The sequence below is a fragment of the Gavialis gangeticus genome, unplaced genomic scaffold (assembly GCF_001723915.1).
Source record: "Gavialis gangeticus isolate Ggan-Ray unplaced genomic scaffold, GavGan_comp1, whole genome shotgun sequence".
NCBI classification, from domain to species: Eukaryota; Metazoa; Chordata; order Crocodylia; family Gavialidae; genus Gavialis; species Gavialis gangeticus.
The window spans coordinates 1,804,264-1,822,429 of NW_017729011.1; the positions used below are offsets into that span (position 1 = coordinate 1,804,264).

General features: G+C 52.0%; 1 protein-coding gene across 4 annotated transcripts; it reads right to left on the reverse strand.

The window, feature by feature from the left end:
• Positions 1-2,279: 2,279 nt before the first annotated feature.
• Positions 2,280-9,516, reverse strand: LOC109292789 (zinc finger protein 501-like). Of its 4 annotated transcripts, XM_019510362.1 has the most exons (4): positions 9,367-9,516; positions 6,614-6,724; positions 5,959-6,066; positions 2,280-5,018 (listed from the first exon to the last, which is right to left on the reverse strand). In XM_019510362.1, exons 2-4 carry the CDS (start codon positions 6,645-6,647, stop codon positions 3,484-3,486), a joined length of 1,677 nt encoding a protein of 558 aa, XP_019365907.1. In that variant the 5' UTR covers positions 6,648-6,724; positions 9,367-9,516; the 3' UTR covers positions 2,280-3,483. The 4 variants fall into 4 exon arrangements, with proteins under 4 accessions (XP_019365907.1, XP_019365908.1, XP_019365909.1 ...); XM_019510363.1 differs by lacking the exon at positions 9,367-9,516 and having other exon boundaries at positions 6,614-6,738; XM_019510364.1 differs by lacking the exons at positions 6,614-6,724; positions 9,367-9,516 and having other exon boundaries at positions 2,280-4,463; positions 4,716-5,018; positions 5,959-6,431.
• Positions 9,517-18,166: the final 8,650 nt, after the last annotated feature.

The following is an 18,166-nucleotide window of genomic DNA, read 5'->3' on the forward strand; positions in this document are numbered from 1 at the left end:
GAGTATTTCCTATACCTTGGAAGCCATCTCTTGCAGAAGACTGATATCAACAAAAAAATCCAACATCACCGCAAATGTGCAAGTGCAGCCTTTCAATGCCTAAGGAAATGGGTGTTTAAAGATTGTGACATCAGATTGGAAACCAAGCGCATGGTTTATCAAGCAGTCATGATCCCTACCTTACTGTATGGAGCTGAGACATGGACAATGTACAGGAGACACCTCAACCCACTGGAGAAGTGCCATCAACGCTGCCTATGGAAGATCCTTTGAATCCAGTGGGAAGACATGCACACCAATGTTAGCATCTTCTCACGAGCAAACACCACAAGCATTGAGGCGATGATCATCCAAGATCAAATTTGCTGGTCTGACCATGTCATCCAGATGTCCAAATCCAGACTCCCAAAGCAAGTTTTATTCTTCCAGCTCAGTCAAGAGGTATGCTCAAGAGGAGGGCAAGGATATCCTCAAGGCCAACTTGGAAAAAAATGGAATATTGGCATCAACTTATACGAGACTATTACCCAGGGCCACCCTAAATGGAAGAAGAGTCAATCGCAGGGATTTCAGTACTTTGAAACCTCACAACAACAGGGGACAGAAAAGTGGGAGTGGCAGAAACAGTGTCACAGACCAAACCAAGGATCCAGATCCTGCACGGAAACATGTGCCTGAGTTGCAGTAAAACATGTGGATCCTGAATCGGCCTGGTCAGCCATCTTTGGACCCACAGATAAGGCAATCATAGAAGACAATCATCCTCAGCTGTGAGGGATTGCTGATGATGGATGTGCCACAGAGGCCAGTCACTGCCTCAATTAGCATCTGCATCAGTTAGCCCACTGCTTCCAGCACAGAGCTTTATCACTGTGGGCTGGTGGGGCAGTAGTGGTTTTCCAGCATACCTTACTAGCCAGGTACTTAGCTGGTCTCCAGGCCTGGGCTGAGGTGTTACTCTTTAACCCCTGTGCAGAACCATGACTGCACTGTCCAAACAGTGAATGGAGACCCAGGACTTGCCCTTGATTGTACAGAGGCCTGTGCAGATATAGGAAAAGACCTGGTGCCACCATGGGTGGATCTAGAATTTTGAAAAGGGGGGTGCAGGTGGTGAGGTGCATCATTGCATATAAAACAACACATATTTTTCTCCAGTTAAAAATAAACTAGAAGCTTTACTAATATGCTAGGGGCCTAGGGCTGTATCACTCAGTTTAAGATTGAAGCAAAAACAAATACAACTTCATAGGAATGAGTTAAAAACAATCTGCAGGGCTGTGAAACAGGAACTTCATTACCAGACAGCAGAATCCAAAGCAAAGGATAGCTTAATAGGTGGAACAGAAAGACCATTACAAAGAAGAAAATGTTGTTAACACCTTTGGAATGAATTTAGAAAGGGGCAAAAACTTTGTAATGAGCCATGAAGTCAAATGACTCCCTCAGAACTGCCTGACTTGAAATGTTGCTGCCACTGCTAGGCAGCTGGTTTTAAACTTTGGGCAGACAGGGAATCAGAGGGGGATGCAAGCACATCTGCCCCTGGGGGTCACCATAGGCTCAGATTGACTCAAGCCACTGCACCAGGCTAGCATGGCACCCCTGGCAGATAGCTGCAGAGCCCACCAGGGCTCAGGCTTACAGAGTGATGCTGACTTGCACATTTCCTATTACTCCTGCTGTTGTGGAGTGGTTTTACTTGTGTCATGAAAACATGGCCAAATTTGCCTTATTCAGTTCATTTGCGTGACATTCTTTGGAGCTGCTAAATGTCCCTGCTGTTGCTTACAGAGTACCCCAGTTCTTTTGCCTTTGATGTTTTACAGAGGATATCCTTACCTGTATCCCAGAGCCTGACACACTGCACAGTTCCTTCCAGGCTGCCCAACCTTGGGACAGCTCCCTGCACCTGCAGGCCGTGAGCTCTCCAGAATGACCGGAGCTGGTTTCCTTTCCCAGAGGGGGCATGCTCACAGCTGCCACCACCTGTGCTGTACCAAGCTGTCCAGTCAGGAGAGGGGTGCTTTAAGCTTCTCCTGTTTGATTAAGATTCTGCTGAAATCCTCCAGGTACCTACTTAATTCCCCCACAGACATAGACATGGGCTGTGTGCTCTGTTCAGGGGATGGAGGGGAGCTGATGAGAGATTCTTAGCACTTTGGGAAGGGGCCTGTTGGTTTATGTCTGTCAAATACATGGGGTGTTTCAGGGCACTACAAAAAAGCAAGCAACCAGGGTGAAGGAAAGAAAGAATTCCCAGGTGCTGGAAAAGGCAATTGGCTAAAGCATATCAGGTCTCTTTATTGTATGCAAACTGCAACAGTTCTCTATCAGAGTTCACAGAAACATCCCACACAGCACCATGCGCTCACTGGGAAGGAAACAAAGAGAGCCAAGATGTCTACTTTCAGGTTGGAAACCTCCAGTTCAGACAGCTCCGAAGTAGGCATAACTATCAACTGCACATGCATGATCAGTTCAGCTTTTCTTAAGAATTATCACCCGGGATCTTTTCAGACTCCATGGACATGTGACGCCCTGGCAATATTTTCATGCCAGGCTGTGACAAGAAAGGCTTCCCAGAGTCACGCCTGCCTTGTGGTGTTGGCCCAGTTCTTTCCCTGCATTTAGAGACATTATTTTTCATAGGACCCTTAACATCTAAGGAGGGCTCTTTACATCTGATCCACTGTGAAATGACTCAGGTGACAGGGTGGCCACCTGGCCTGCCAGTCTCACAGCTTCACAGATCTCACCCACAGAAACCTTCCCCTCAAGATCTGGCCTAGTTTTTTTCCCTTTTCTTAGCTCTATTCCACTGAACTGGAGAAGTGGGGATTAGCCACTCAACCATTGCTGCTCCTTTCCCTACAGATGGTCTTCTCCTGCTCGTTCCTCTCCCCCTCCTCACAGAGGCATACTGGGAACCAAGTCCTACATTTGCGTGCAAGTCAGATTTTAGTGCACACCACCCGTGCAGGTCCTTAACAGGTTTCCTCATTCTACGCTGTACGGCTGGGGCAGTGCCCCATGGCAGCACTCAGGGGTGAAGCAGTAGCCATTTCCAGCCCAAGTGGCACAGGGCTGATACTGAAGGTACCTCCATGGGGCCAGCTCTGTAGAAGCCTAACTGCAGAACAGCCCTCCTCGTGCAGGCATTTACCAACTTCACACGGTCAAAGCCTGAGGTCCTTTCTGCACCTGCAGAGCTTCAGAGACTACAACACAGGGGACAGAAGAGGCCAGCAGGTGGTCAGGGGTTTGATGGCACCTGGGCCGCCTCATACAGCTGGGGGCTGTCTGCTTGAGGCACTTTCATCCACGCTGCTGGGATACGGCTAGTGGGCTGCAGAGACCCATGTGGACATCTTGTCCCTCTGATGGACATTTTGTCCCCCTTAGCAGACATACAGTCCCCCAAGACCTGCTGGCCTAAGTCGGGGCAGGATGCCATGGTGCAGAAGAGCCTGGCAGCCAAAGTCAAGGGCAGGATGCCACAGCACAGATCGGCCAGTCCTTGCAGGACTCCTGCATGGCATGGGTGTGCTGGTGTGGGATCACACCAGTGCTCTGGCCCAAGACCTTGCCACACTGGGTGCTCTGGTGAGGAGCCTCACCCCGGTGCCCACAGGGTTGCTGCAGGCACATGGTCCCATCCCCCAGGCCCCGCTTGCCGGTCGGGGCACAGGTGTGTGGATGCTGCCCTGCATGGGTCCGGCGGTGCTTGCTGAGGGTGGAGCTGTCGCCAAAGCGCTTGCCACACTGGGCACATGGGTAGGGCCGTTCCCCGGTGTGGGTGCGCTGGTGCTGCAGCAGGTTGGAGCTGAGCCCGAAGCGCTTGCCACACTGTGAGCACTGGTAGGGGCGCTCGCCCAGGTGAGTGCGCTGGTGCTGCACCAGGTTGGAGCTGAGGCTGAAGTGGCGCCCACACTGGGTGCACTGGTAGGGGCGCTCGCCAGTGTGGGTGCGCTGGTGCTGCAGCAGGTTGGAGCTCTGAGCGAAGCGCTTGCCGCACTGGGAACATGGGTAGGGGCGCTCACCAGCATGCGTGCGCTGGTGCTGCAGCAGGTTGGAGCTAAGGCTGAAGGCTTTACCGCACTGGGCACATGGGTAGGGGCGCTCACCCGTGTGGGTGCGCTGGTGCTTGAAGAGGGTGGAGCTGAGGCTGAAGGCCTTGCCGCACTGGGCGCACACATAGGGGCGCTCACCAGTGTGTGTGCGCTGGTGCTTGATGAGCGTGGAGCTCTCACCGAAGCCCTTCCCGCAGGCCGGACACTTGTAGGGCCGCTCACCAGTGTGGGTGCGCTGGTGCTTGATGAGCGTGGAGCTGTCACCGAAGCCCTTGCCACAGGCTGGGCACTTGTAGGGCTTCTCGCCTGTGTGTGTGCGCTGGTGCCGGATGAGGTCAGAGCTCTGGCCGAAGCCCTTCCCACAGGCTGGGCACTTGTAGGGCTTCTCACCTAGGTGGGCACGCTGATGCTGGACCAGCTCAGTGCTCTGCCCGAAGCGGCGCCCACAGCTGCCACACTGGTGGGGCCTGTCACGGCCATGCACTCGCTGGTGCTGCAGCAGGTAGGAGCTGAGGATGAAGGCCTTGCCACACTGCGTGCACTTGTAGGGCTTCTCGCCTGTGTGAGTGCGGTGGTGCTTAAGTAGTGTGGAGCTGTCGCCGAAGCCCTTGCCGCAGGCTGGGCACTGGTAGGGGCGTTCGCCTGTGTGGGTGCGCTGGTGCCGGATGAGATCAGAGCTCTGGCTGAAGCTCTTCCCACAGGCCATGCACTTGTAGGGCTTCTCCCCGGCCAAGGCTCTTGGGGGTGGAGTCACATCATGGAGCTCCCCTGTGTCTTCCCCACAGTCAGGTTGGCCTGAAGGGTCCTGACAGGCCTGTGGTACCTGGCACTTGCTCTCCAGGCTCCAGGAAGTGGCTTGGCTGGATCCTCTCAGCAGCATCTTATGCAGTTGTGTTTTCTCAGAGTCAGGAGCATCCACCTTGCTGTTGCTTGGGATTCCCTCATCTGCAGGAGCAAAGAGGAAATCTGGCTGTGACTCACCCTGTTGGCTATGGGGACCACTAGAAGGGACCTGCACATGGCTGAGCCATTAATGCCATGACCCTGCCTGTACACAGGGCAAGCCCCTTGCATCTTGAGATGTGATCTAAGTCCCCCATTCAGGCAAGTCCCCAGCCTGTGAAAATGCTCTTATCTCAGGTTTAGCCAGATTGAGGTTAGTTTAGCACAAACAAACCAAAATAGTTGGAAGTAGGAGGTATCCAGAATAAGCCACTCAAACTGAAACTGGAGCATCTACATGTGGGGACTTGTACCAGTTTCACTCAGGGGATTTAACTATAAGTTCACAGAACAACTTTCTCATGCAGACTAGGCCTACTGCTTCTGGAAGCAGCCAGATGGGTTACCTGCTCCTGCGTTTACTCCATCCTTAAGACAGCTGCCCCTCTGCATTGTCCTGTGCCACACAGTGTGGGCACTTCATCTATGGCTGGCTACTCATGTGCTCTCCCTGCTAAAAGAACCCACCTGCTTTCCATCCAGGTGAGATAAGAACCCAGTACTCTGAGGAATATGCACCAAAGGCCTTTCCCTCACTCTGGGTGCCTTTCTCCAGAATGCACCAGCCCTTCTACCATGCATTGTTCTTCATTTGGTTTCCAGCTGGCATGAGGTGCTACTTTTAAAGCCCAGCTGAGAGTTACATACTAAACAACAGTATGGCTGTAGAGGCAGACACACAAATGTTAGCAAATACCAGAATTCAGATTACACTGCACCCTGAAGTCAGCCTCCTTGGGCACAATTCCATTACCCTTTCCATGCCTAACTGGCAGTCTTCCAGCACATAATTGGTTTGTTTGGCATGACAGCTTGCAATTCTGGTGCCCTGCAGCATGGACATGTAAGTGTGGACCTGAGTCAATACAACTTTCTCCCTTACCTGCAACCCTTGGAATCTCTGTTGTCTCTGAGTCCAGAGGATCCAGGACATGCGGTTCTTCCCCTTGCTCCAACCAGGAGATCATACCAGCACTGGGAATGGGAAATCCTGCCCAAGGAAGAGAAATGAGGGAGTATGCTGCAAACTCCAAACCCCTCTCAGCTGGAGGAGTCATTCAATCTGGGTGGAAGGAAAATGCCTGGAGATGTCCAGGGGAGAAAGGCAACTGATGGCAGATGTGCTGAGTCCTCACATCCAGGGACCAGGTTCTGGCACAACACAAGGATTAAGCCAACTGCCCATTTCTGAACTTACACAGAGCCTGGAGACCAGAACCTACCATGAAGAGAGCCTGAGCTCCAGAGAGAGAAGCAGCCCACACAGAGGGAGTGAATGGGGGCTTGGGCACACTGCCATTCTGCCCTTCCATATAAGGTGCACCAGGGATCGTTATTACTGTGACTTAAGACAGCCTCAGAAGTTTACCACCCTAGATCAAAGCCCAGAGGTTAGCACCAGTGAGGGACAATGCCTCTTACCCAGACTCCAGCCACTCTTACAAGGACAGATCACCACAAAACATAAAGGCCCAGAGAAGAAGCATGAGCTACAGCCAATCAGCCAGAGCAGTGTCTACATGCAAGCAAACCCTTACCAACTGCGAGCACAGTCTGGTCATTCTCTTGCATGCTGGCGAGTGGCCTCTGCCCTTTGGCCACACAGGGCCTCTGGGAGATTCAGACACCTCAGCCAAAGTAACCGGCACCTGAAACCACAGAACTTCACTCAGCCATGCTCCAGGGCTCCATGCACTTGGTCCACCCCCGATGCCCACCATTGCCCCAGGCCCGTTCCACCCAGGTGCCCCCAGGCCTGGAATGGGGGAAAAAAGAAGAATCTGCAGCATAGAAATATACTTGAACTGGAGGGCTGGGGTGAGACCAAGCCCCGCAGGCATCACTGAAAGGCATGACGACAGTGCCTGAGCTCTCCAGCCCCTTGGATTCATTCAACCCACCTTCTTTATCACCCGCTGGTATTAACTGCAAACCAATTTTACAGGGCCTTCTCCTGAGAGTGGCATTAGATGGCATTGTGCCCCGGGAGCACCAGTCAGCCAATTATGGGTGGGTTGAGGGTCACAGCCTGGCCCCCTTTAACAGAGGAATAAGATTTCTCTAGGAATTAGATTTCTCTAGATTTCTCAAGGACAGGTGAGCACAGCCCTTCCATGCTTGGCTAAGTGATGCCATGGAAACCCAAGAAGAGTCAAGACAGCATGGGAAGGATGAGGATCCAGCACAGGGGTACGTGTGGCTGCTGGGATCAATGCACAGCTTGGCCAGCTAGGAAACCACCCAGGAAATACAGTTACTGGGGTCCGAGTGAGGTGGTAGCCACCAAAGGAACAGCAGCACTGTCAGCACCACTGTGTGGCAAGCTGTGGGGGGGTCAAGAGCCTGACTGAAAACCCTCATGCTTGCATTCAGCATTTGCAGTCCTGTAAGATGCTAGTATAGTTTGGCTGGGCAGTCCAGTCTTTTCTCTAGGGGGATATTGCCATTACCAGATATGCTGCTGAGAAGCATATTTGGGGCACAGGTTGAGAGTCCACATCACTCAGAAGCACAGCTGTCTCTGGGGTGGAACACAGCAACTTGTAACAGTTTCCAATACTGCCCTGTGATAGCTGAGGTCAGAGAATCAAAATGATCCTGTCCAGCTGAAAGTGCTGGAAGCATTTAGGAAGACAAAATGCAACTACCTGAGTTGGAAAATGGGAACAGTGAGCACCAGCTTGGCTCTTGTGAAAAGTGACATGTTTGTTCAAAAGTTACCAGGACTTGGGTTTTACTTCTTACCTGAAAGAGGGCTCCTCCACCAGCCCAAGGTTCCCTTCACACAGACCAAGGGTACTGGTCCACTGTTGACTCAGAAGGAAGTGACCATCAAATGTCACCAGTACAACTTTATTCAGGTCCCCATTTTTCCTATGGGGTTCCCCATCTAAAAGAGCCCAGTCCAGGCCCTTACAGCTGCAATGGCTCATACTACCCTCACATAGGTCCATACTGTACACAGAAGTTTTGTTTAGCTAAAACTCAAGTTACAGTATTTAACAAGGTTCACAACCCATGAAGCTAGGACACCAGCCTAGAAGATGACATTGGCTTTTTTTCTGAAGCCATGTTCAGCAATGCTACAGTGGCAAAAAACACGGTATCTTCCGTGTCTCAACAAACAGCTTGGAACTGAAGTTTTGTACTTGGATTTATGTGCCAGCCGAGAGAACATGGGAAGAGACCCATTGGCAAATAGACCCTTTCCCCCAGGAGATGCCACTGCAAGCAGAACAGTCCCAGGCTCCTTGGGGAGAGATGTTCTCCCAGCTTTCTGTCTCTCCACAAGGAATATAAGAAATGGGATTTTTAAAGGCTATGGCCCAATGGTTACTGTCACAGTCAGTGAAAACTTCACTGCATTGGACGACGAACAGGACCAATTCCAAGCTGGTGAAAATCCCATTCTTGGACAGGGTGCTAACTACCACAAAATATGACCAACCATTCTGTGAGCTAAGAGCATGGGTGGCTTATTATTAGCTATAGGACAGCTGGGGAAACTGAGGCAGAGAAAGGAAAAGTGACCAGCTCAGTATTACCTCCATGGCCAAAACACAGCCTAGAGCACATCACACCCGACACTTCCCTGACCAGCATCTACTGGGCCATGCCACTCTGAGCCCTAAAGCCCATGGAAGAGAGCTGAATTTGACATGGGATTCCCTTCTGCTCTTCCAGTAAGATTGTCAGGATGACTCCTCTGCCCTTTTCTTAGCCCCGGGATTGGTCACTTGCACATTTCTCTGTGTTGTGATGGTCACAGCTGCACACCACTTGGCAATGTCTTAGTTGCAAGGTCTAACAGAGCAACCGAGTCCAGGATCAGCTGCTGAGCCAGGCTTAGGTTTGCTGGTGCTTGTGGCAAACTCTGTGTAATGCTGTTTTGAAGGAGTGAGCTCTTGCACAGTATGCGGCACACCCAGGGAGCTCTCAGCAGCCCCCGTTGCAAGGACCAGTGGAAATTGAAATCAATGCCCCCCAGGCAGTCACTGACATAGCAGCTGCTGCCACCTATGTTTCACCTTCCCTGTGGAGGGAAAACTAACCGCTGAGTCCTCTCCATGGTGAGATGTCCTCAGGGAGGGCTTTATGGGTTGCTGCAAGGCCCCCGGAGCATCTCGCCACCATGCCTCTTCTGCACTCAGGCAGAGCTGCAGGCAGGCACCTGGTCTGTGAAGCCCTTGCTCTCCTCGCTGTCAGAGAAGCTGGCAGCATCTCCCTCCCAGCCCCGAGGTTCGCCCTGCTGCCATTCCCCACATACTGCTTCTCCTGCCGTGACACTCACCTGAGGCCAGGTCTAGAGGAGCTTCCACTCCTGGGGGCAGAACAACTGCAGGGCAGAGCGCCTCAGACCCGCGCGGGGCATGTGTGACTGCAGCTTCTCATTGCAGCCCAGTGGGCATGAGAACCTGGCCACTCTCCTCTTTTGTGTAAATTTTCCTTGCAAGTGGCTCTGGGAAACGTAGTTTTCTTTTGCAAAGCACTCTAGGAAGTGGAGTTTTCCTTTGCAATGGGAAGTGGGAAACGTAGTTCACAACAGAGAGAACTGGAAAGGGCTGCTAATACACCTGCATCTTCCTCTCCCAGGTCTGCAGCCTGACTAGCACCCTTGTCTTGGCCCTTTCTCCACACCTTGGCTGGGGTGGCAGGAACCTGGAGGTTGTCTGGTTCTGAAAGGTTTCAGTTTAGCCACTTTCCACACAGCAGTAGGGCAAAACCCAGCCTAGGCCCCTTCTCTGCATGGATGCTGTTTTGGGTGTGTAGTGCCTCTGAATGTGCAGTGGAGACTGGAACTGGATTTTTAGCCTCAGTAGGCAAATTTAATTTGGTGATGGTGCCATTTAACTATCTTAGGCAGATCTCCTAGGAAAAGCAGGACACAGAGAGGTGGAAGAGTCTGCCCAAATAGGAGATGCAGGACTAGAAACCAGATAGCCAATTTGGAAGTGGCTTGCTTGGCATAACCCCATATTTAAACGGGGCAATTAGCCCTCTTCCTGACAGAGAGGAGGAGAGACTGAACGCAGCACCAAGTAGGGAAGAGCAACCCACAGCTCTTGAAGGAACTGGATGTGAGCCCTGCAGACCACCCTGCTAGGGCTAGCAGCACACAAGGAGTCTCAGGGAGGTGAAGGATCTGTACAGAGTTGCCCAGCGCTGCCCCAGCTAGAGCCAGGTTTGCAGCTCCAACTCTGGTTCTGGCCGCAGCAAACTGCTTGTGACTGACCCCAGCAAGTCCTGCTGCACAAGTAGCACAGTGCCCAGGGAGCTGAAGCACAGCCTTCAGTCACAGTGTTACACCAGTGCCTGCCACTTTACCATGGATGTGGGAGGACAGGAGAGGGCTGAGATGCCTGTGAGCTTGGAAGGGTGCTTGGTACTGCTGAGGAAAAAAGCTGGCTATCCTTGCTGCACTATGGAAAGTGTAGTGGCAGCAGTGTGGTTGTTAAAATGCAAGCTGTCCGTACCCTACTGGGAACACAGCACCCTTGATTCTGAGCTGGCCAGGCCAGGCAATGCCACCCACTCCTTCCTTTATCCCTCCATTTTCCTTTCAGCACCTTTGTGCATGTGCTCCCTGTAAAGTCATGCTGCTGTCCTCTTCCAGTTCTCCCTTCTACCTTATCTCTGTAGCCACGGCTATATAATTCACCATGCTAGCTGGGTAGCATGCTCAGTGAGGTCCCCCACCAGCATTCTGGGGCTGTGGGTTCCCCAGGGGAGGAGACACATTAGGCTATGCCAGCCCCAGATCATACTTCCTGTGATACAGTAAATCACAGACGGACAAGTGCATGGGCCATGCCCTGGCTGAGGCCATCTCTGCCTGACACACTGCAAGCCCAGTGGTGTGGGAAGGTTCTCTTCCACTTCTGCCTCTGCCCCCAAAAGATCAGGGCCCAAGAGGTGTGCAAACTGTGGAGTCCTCCCTTTGGAATCAGCAAGGGTTGCCCCAGGACATTCAGAAGGTGGGGTCTATTTTTTTCAGCCACTACGTCCTGACCCACAACAGGCTGTGTATGCACCTGGCTCATAGATCCTGCTGCTCCTGGCAGATGCACACTGTCAGGGGCTCTGGGCACTCCCTGACACCTGCAGAATCATAGAATAGAAGGACCAGTAAGGACCTGTAAGATCTTCAAGTTCAGTCCCCCTGCCATGGGCAGGAGGTAATTGGGCTCAAACAAGCTCAAGGAGGTGCTTGTCCAAGCCTTCTCTTGAACACCTCCAGGGATGGGGACTGCACCACCTCTGCTGGGGGTGTGTTCCAGATTCTAGATGCCCTTATGGAAAAGAAGTTTTTCCTTATGTCTAGCTTAAATTTTTCCTCAACTATCTTGTGCCCATTGGTTCTTGTCCTCCCAAGGGGTGCCTTTCTGAAGAGTTGTTCCCCTAGATCTTGGTGTTCACCCCTGACATCCTTGTAGGTGGCTATCAAGTCACCTCTCAGCCTTCTCTTAGACTGAACAAACCCAGTTCCTGGAGTCTCTCCTCATGGGGCCTATCCTGCAGGCCCCTAATCATATGGCTAGCCCTTCTCTGTACCCTTTCAAGCTTATCCACATCCTTCCTGAAGTGTGGTGCCCGGAACTGGACACAGTACTCCAGCTGTGGCCTCACCAATGCCGAATAGAGGGGAGGAGCACCTCCCTGGATCTACTGGCTATATGTTGGCTGATACACGCCAGAGTTCAAATTGGCCTGCTGGCAACTTCCTCACACTGTTGACTCATATTCATCCTTCAGTGGATTGTCACCCCCAAGTCCCTTTCAGACGTGGTGTCAGTCAGTGGACCACCACCCATCGTATAGTTAGGGTGAAGGTTCTTCCTACCCAGATGAAGGACCTGGCACTTGTCCCTGTTGAACCTCATCTGATTGTATTCAGCCCATAGGACCAGTCTGTCAAGGTCATCCTGGATCCTTACTCTATCCTCAGATGTACCCACATTTCCCCACAGCTTGGTGTCATCTGCAAACTTAATCATTGCACTTTCCACTCCCTTATTCAAGTCATTGATAAAGATGTTAAAGAGCACTGATCCCTGGGGGACACCACTGGAGGCGGCCCTCCAGGATGAGACCACCCATCGAGTTCAACTCTCTGGGATCAGCCTCTGAGCCAGTTGCCAACCCAACTCACTGTAGACTGGTCTAGGCCGTTATCCTCCAACTTAACTGAGAGAATATCAAGGGAAACAGTATCACAGGCCTTGCTGAAGTCTAGGTGGATGATGTCAACTTCACATCCCATATCCAGCTGGTTAGTTACCTGGTCATAAAAGGACACCAGGTTTGTTAGGCATGACTCCCCTTTGATAAAGCTGTGCTGGTTGCTTCTTAATACTCCACCAGTTATGAGCCTGTGATTGATGGCCTCCCTGACAATTTTTTCAAAGATTTTTCCCAGGACTGAAGTCAGACTGACTGGTCAATAGTTAGCAGGGTCATCCCTCTTCCCTTTCTTAACGATGGGTAACATGTTAGCCTTCTTCCAGTCATTCGGGACCACTCCTGAGTTCCACGACTCTTCAGACAACCTTGCCAGAGGCACCACTATGAGCTCGGCCAGTTGTTTCAGGGCTCTCAGATGCAGGTCATCTGGACCAGAGATTTGAAAATGTGCAAATGTTCTAAGAGTACCCTCACCTGTTTGGGACTGACTTCATGTGGACTGCTGTCTTTCCTGTATTCTCTGGGCCTCTAGACATGTGACAAGTTCTCGTCTGATTTCAAGAATACTGATGTGAAGTAAGTATTTAGGAGCTCTGCCTTTTCAAGGGGATCAACTGTGGGCTGCCTCTCCCGCCCATATTCAGTAGGGGTCCCACAGTGGAGCTTGATTTTTTCTTGCTCCTTATGTACCTATAGAAGGACTTTTTGTTGTCTTTTATTTTGGTTGCCAGTTTGATCTCTGTGCATGCCTTGGCTTTCCATGTTTCATACCTGCAGACCCTGGCCATATGAGTGTACTTCTTTCTGGATGCTGAACTGTTTTTCCATTGCATGTACGCTTCTTTTTCAGAAGTTCCCTAATATCCCTGTTCAGCCAAGTGGGTCTCTTGGTCCCTTTCCCTCTTTTTGACTGTGTGGGGATGGCCTCTTTTTGAGCAGTGAGAATTGCCTTCTTAAGGAAGCACCACCATTTCTGAACTCCCAAATCGTCCAGTTGCTGGTAGTGAAGGTCCTTTCTAACTAGATTCCTGAGTTTACCGAAGTCTGCCCTTCTGAAGTCGAGGACTTCTGTTCTGCTGACAGAATTCCCAGCCTTTTGGTGGATGGTGAATCTAATCAGATCATGATCACTGTTGCCTAGAGCACCTCCAATATTCAGGTCGCCTACCATGTCTTCCCCTTTGGTCAGCACTAAGTCCAGAGTGGCTTTACCCCTAGTCAGTCCCTCCATAGCCTGTGTCAAAAACAAGTTGTCTATAGCCTCTAATAAGTTGGCTGCCTTGCTGGAGCTGGCTGAATGGTCTTCCCAACAGATGTCAGAATAGTTGAAGTCATCCATGATAATCTAGTCTTTTGTGCTGGCTGCCTTGGTCAGTTCCTTGGAGAATGCCTGGTCGCTCACTTCTGCTTGGTAGGGAGGTCTATAGTAGTCTCCCACCATCAGGTCCCCTTCTCCTGAGCCCCCTTATATCTTGATCCAGAGGATCTGAAGGGGCCTCTCTGTGCAATCAAACATGACCTGCAGGGAGGGGTACTGCTCTTTCACATAGAGGGCTACTTACTGCTCTTTCACATAGGGGGCTACCCCTCCTTCCTTCTTCCCAACCTGATCCTTCCTATAGAGCCTATAGCCCTCAATATTCACTGCCCAGTCCCAACCAGGTCTCCCAATGAAGTCAAATTCCTCATCTGCCAGAAGGAGTGATAGTTCATCCTGTTTATTGCCCATGATTCTGGCATTCCCATAAAGACACTTGAGTTTACCCCTAGTCATCTCAGGTTTTTTGTCACTGTGCAACTGTCTCATGGTGTTGGTACTCATTTGGATGACTCCTATGTAAATATCCTCCCCTGGGTCATCTTGGCCAGAGGATTTGTGGACAGCAGTGGAATCTACCCTCACGACCCTGGACATGCCTAGTTTAAAGCCTTCCTCAGCAAGTCAGCGATTCTTGTACAAAAGAGCTTCTTCCCTGCCCGTGAGGTGGATACCATCTCTTGCATGAAGACCAGTGCCACTGAACTGCATACCAGGATCGAGGAATCCAAAACCAAAACAGTGATACCATCTCCAAAGCCTTTGGTTGATTTCTTCGATGCATTCCTCCATCTGACAACCATGGCCTCTAACTGGGAGTTTTCAGGAGAAGACCGCTTGTGCTCCTAGTTCCTTGAGCTTCACCCCCATGGTCTTGTAGTTGCTCGTGATTCTCCTGGGGTTGTTTCTCACTGTGTCATTGGTGCCCACTTGGACAAGGAGCATAGGGTAGTGGTTCGTAGGGTGGACCAGCTTTGGGATCCTCACTGTTACATCTTGGATCCTGGCTCCTGGAAGGCAGCAGACCTCTTGAGCAAAGGGGACTGGACAACAGATGGCACCTTCTGTTCCCCGCAGCAGGGAGTCTCCCATAACAATCACCCTTCATTGCTTCCAGTGGTGATACGTAGCGGGTACATGGGGGTGCGTGTGCACCCCCTGAGAATGCTGGTGCACCCCCTGACAGGCAGCGCTCCTCGCTTAGGCAATGGACAGGGGGAGCAGGTGGGAGCACTGGTGCCCCCCCCCATGAGTGCTGGCCCGTGAGTGGGGGTGCAAGGTGAAGCACCACTGGCATTTCTTGGAGCACCGCGGCTGCTTCTGAAAGCACTGCTTGTACTCCTTGGCCAGCGCAATCAGCTGTGGGAGGACACCCCCCAGTCACTGACTAGCCACTGAGGGGGCATGTACCCCTTCTGCTCAGGTGGCACCAGTCACCTATGGTTGCTTCTTTGGTGGGGGTGGCTGATCCTGTCCTGTCCTCGGTGTGGGGGATGTGGATGCCTCATCTGCTGATGGTGTTAGGGCTGTGTAGTTGTTGTGCAGGGCTATTGGTAGAGCAGCTGACGCACATTGTGGCTTTGGGCCTGATGTGACCAATTTACACTCTCCATCTGTACGGGCATCTTGCTGATAGGGCTGTGGGGAGCTGCTCAGGAGTGGCAGGAGACTTGCATTCACCTCTTAGCCTTCCTTCCAAGAGATCATAGTGTGGGCTCCAAGGTATGACTGTAAGACCCCCACCACCCAGGGGATCTCTGGGGTGAACCCACTAGCACTCCAGAACCACTGAGGTTTCCAAGGCAAGCTGGCTGTAGGTGCGTAGGTGCCCCTGCTATTCAGGGACAGGGAGAGATTCCAGATCCCTGTTAATGTGTGCGCTGAAAACTTAGCCCCAGTGGAGTGTGGGAGTGCAGTTCCCAAAGCCCACCACAACGTGGCAGGCGCACACATCTAATGATCCCAGGCTGTTCTCCTAAAGGCCTCACTGGGATGTTGAGAGGTGTCTGGGGCAGAATCTGTGGCCTGTGCTTGGCGAGGGATGGCACTCCTGCGCTAATCCAGGCTTGCGCTCTGTCCCCCAATAAACAGTCTCAGAGCCCAGCTACTGAAAACATCTGGCTTGACTGGGGTGCGCAGTCCAGGGAAGCATGAGCCTGCAAGATGCTGGCTGCCAGAGCAGGTCTCCTTGAAAAAGTGCCCGCGTAGCAGCTGTTAGCTGTATGGCAGTATGTGACCCCCATACAGGGAAGGCTTCCTGACAGTGAGCAGCTCCCCACAGCCCTATCAGTCCTTCACTGCTCAGCTTCACCACAATAAATTACTGAGTGCTGGAGTCTGTTAGCTCTGATACGAGTTATGGCCTCCTAGCCCATACCTTCTGCCCTCACTCCCATCCCCCTGCCTTGAATTCCCCACTCCTTCCACCCTGCTCCATATTCCCCGACTCTCTGTTTTCATTCCTGTTTTAACAATGTACCTTGTATTTCTCATCTGCTTTATTTCCCCATCAGGCTTTGTGCAGGGTAGAGGTGCTCAGTCAGAGAAAAGCAGTTGGCTTAGTGGCACTGGCCCTCCCAGCCTGTGCCTTAGCTCCTGTTCTTCCCCACCCCCAGGGCTGGACACAGGCGTGGATGAACTGGGTGGCTACCCGGGGCCCGGACAGAAAGGGGGCCTGAAAATGGTAATTTTTATTATTATCATTATCTCCGGTGAAGAGGGGGTTGATACTAAAGTTTGCCCAGGGCCACCAGGAGTCTAAGTACAGTGCTGCCCACCCCCTCAGAGCCTAGGGTATTTCCTGCCATATGGGCAGGAGTCCCAGATATCAGGATATGACTGATCTGTGTAGCTTGCCTGAAAACACTCACAACTGCCACAAGCCAAACCCATGTAAACTAAGGTTCAACTGGCACATTGGTCTTCTCACACAAAGCTGCACCTGTTGATCTAAATCACTTTGATGTCACATTTTAGTGGAATCAGTGCAAATGTTTATGTGGGACACATAAACTAATAGAGGGTAAATTCAGGTTAGATATAAGGAAACACTCCTTCTCTATAAGGATCACCCGAATCTAGAACACGCTCCCAGCAGAGGTGGTGCAGTCACCCTTCTTAGAGGTGTTCAAGGCTGGACAGGCTGGACAGGCACCTTGTCGAGCTCGTCTGAGATGAGAAGACCCAGCACAGGTTCAGAGAGCAATACGGAGTCTGCAGGACCCTAAAGGTCCTGTACCCAAACCAAACAGAGTGGTGGGCCTGCATCAAAGACAGGACCAAAGGCTTCTTCCAGCAGTCTGGCAAGTGGCGAGCTTTCTTCCACAGAAGGCAGCACGAGCGCCTGACCCGTAAGTTGCAGGCCTTGCACAGGCAAGCAGCGGCGGGCTGGGATGTGGGGGAGGACATGTGGGAGGCAAAGGCCCAGATTGGTGCCTGGTCCTGAGAGGAGGCCAGGAAAAAGATCTTCGAGGCCAGGGCCCAATAGGTGGAGGAGCGGGAGGAGTGGTCTGCTTACTTCACCAGGCTATAGAAGAGCAAAGAGAAGCCCATGACGTGTCTGAGAAATGGAGCAGGAGTGGAGCACTGGTCGAAGGAGGGCATGCTAAATGCGGCGGCTGCCTTCTACCAGGAGCTCTACACTGCGCGGCCAGAGGACCTGGGGGCCAGGCAGCTGTGCTTGCAGGGGCTCACCTGGGCCCTTGGAGAGGAGGAGCAGCAACAGCTGAAGTGAGAGTGGACACTGGAGGAGATCGAGAAGACCCTCCGGGGATTTAAGAACAGTAAGACTTCTGGGTCAGATGGCCTGCCCAAGGAGTTTTACATGATCTTCTGGGACCTGATGGGCCCCGACCTGCTGGAACTCTTTCAGGAGTGACTGCAGGAGGGGTGCCTGGGTTGGATTGGGGCCTCGTGACCCTGCTGTACAAGAAGGGTCCAAGGGAGGATTTGAAGAACTGGAGGCTCATTACCCTCCTTAACTTCAACTATAAATTGTTGGCCAAGGTCTTGATCGAGTAACTTAAATCTGTCCTACATGCCATCATCCACAAGGACCAGTCGTGTGTAGTACCAGGATGCCAGATCCACGGAGCCCTGCTGCAACTGAGAGATGTGCTCCAGCTGGAATGGGACAGTGGACAGAAGATGACGGTGCTGAACCTTGACCTGGAAAAGCCTATGATAGAGTGTCACACTGGTTCCTCTTCGAGACCCTGCAGTGGATGGGTGTCCCTCCAACTTTTACCAGCTGGATAAGGACGCTGTATGGCTTTATGAGCGCTCGTGGTGCTCTGGTGTGGTGCCAGAGGACTAGAAGAGGGCCAACGGTGTTCCCATTTTCAAAAAAGGGAGGAAGGAGGACCCGGGGAACTATAAGCCAGTTGGTCTTGCCTTGATGCTGGGTAAGCTTTTTAAGAGAATTATCCTGGTGCATGTCCACGAGGGGCCAGCGCAGGAGATTATGGTTAGGGGCAACCAACACGGGTTCATTAGAGGCAGGTCCTGTCAGACCAACCTGGTGGCCTTCTACGACCAGGTCACCAAATCCATAGATGCAGGGGTAGCAGTGGACATAGTCTTTCTGGACTTT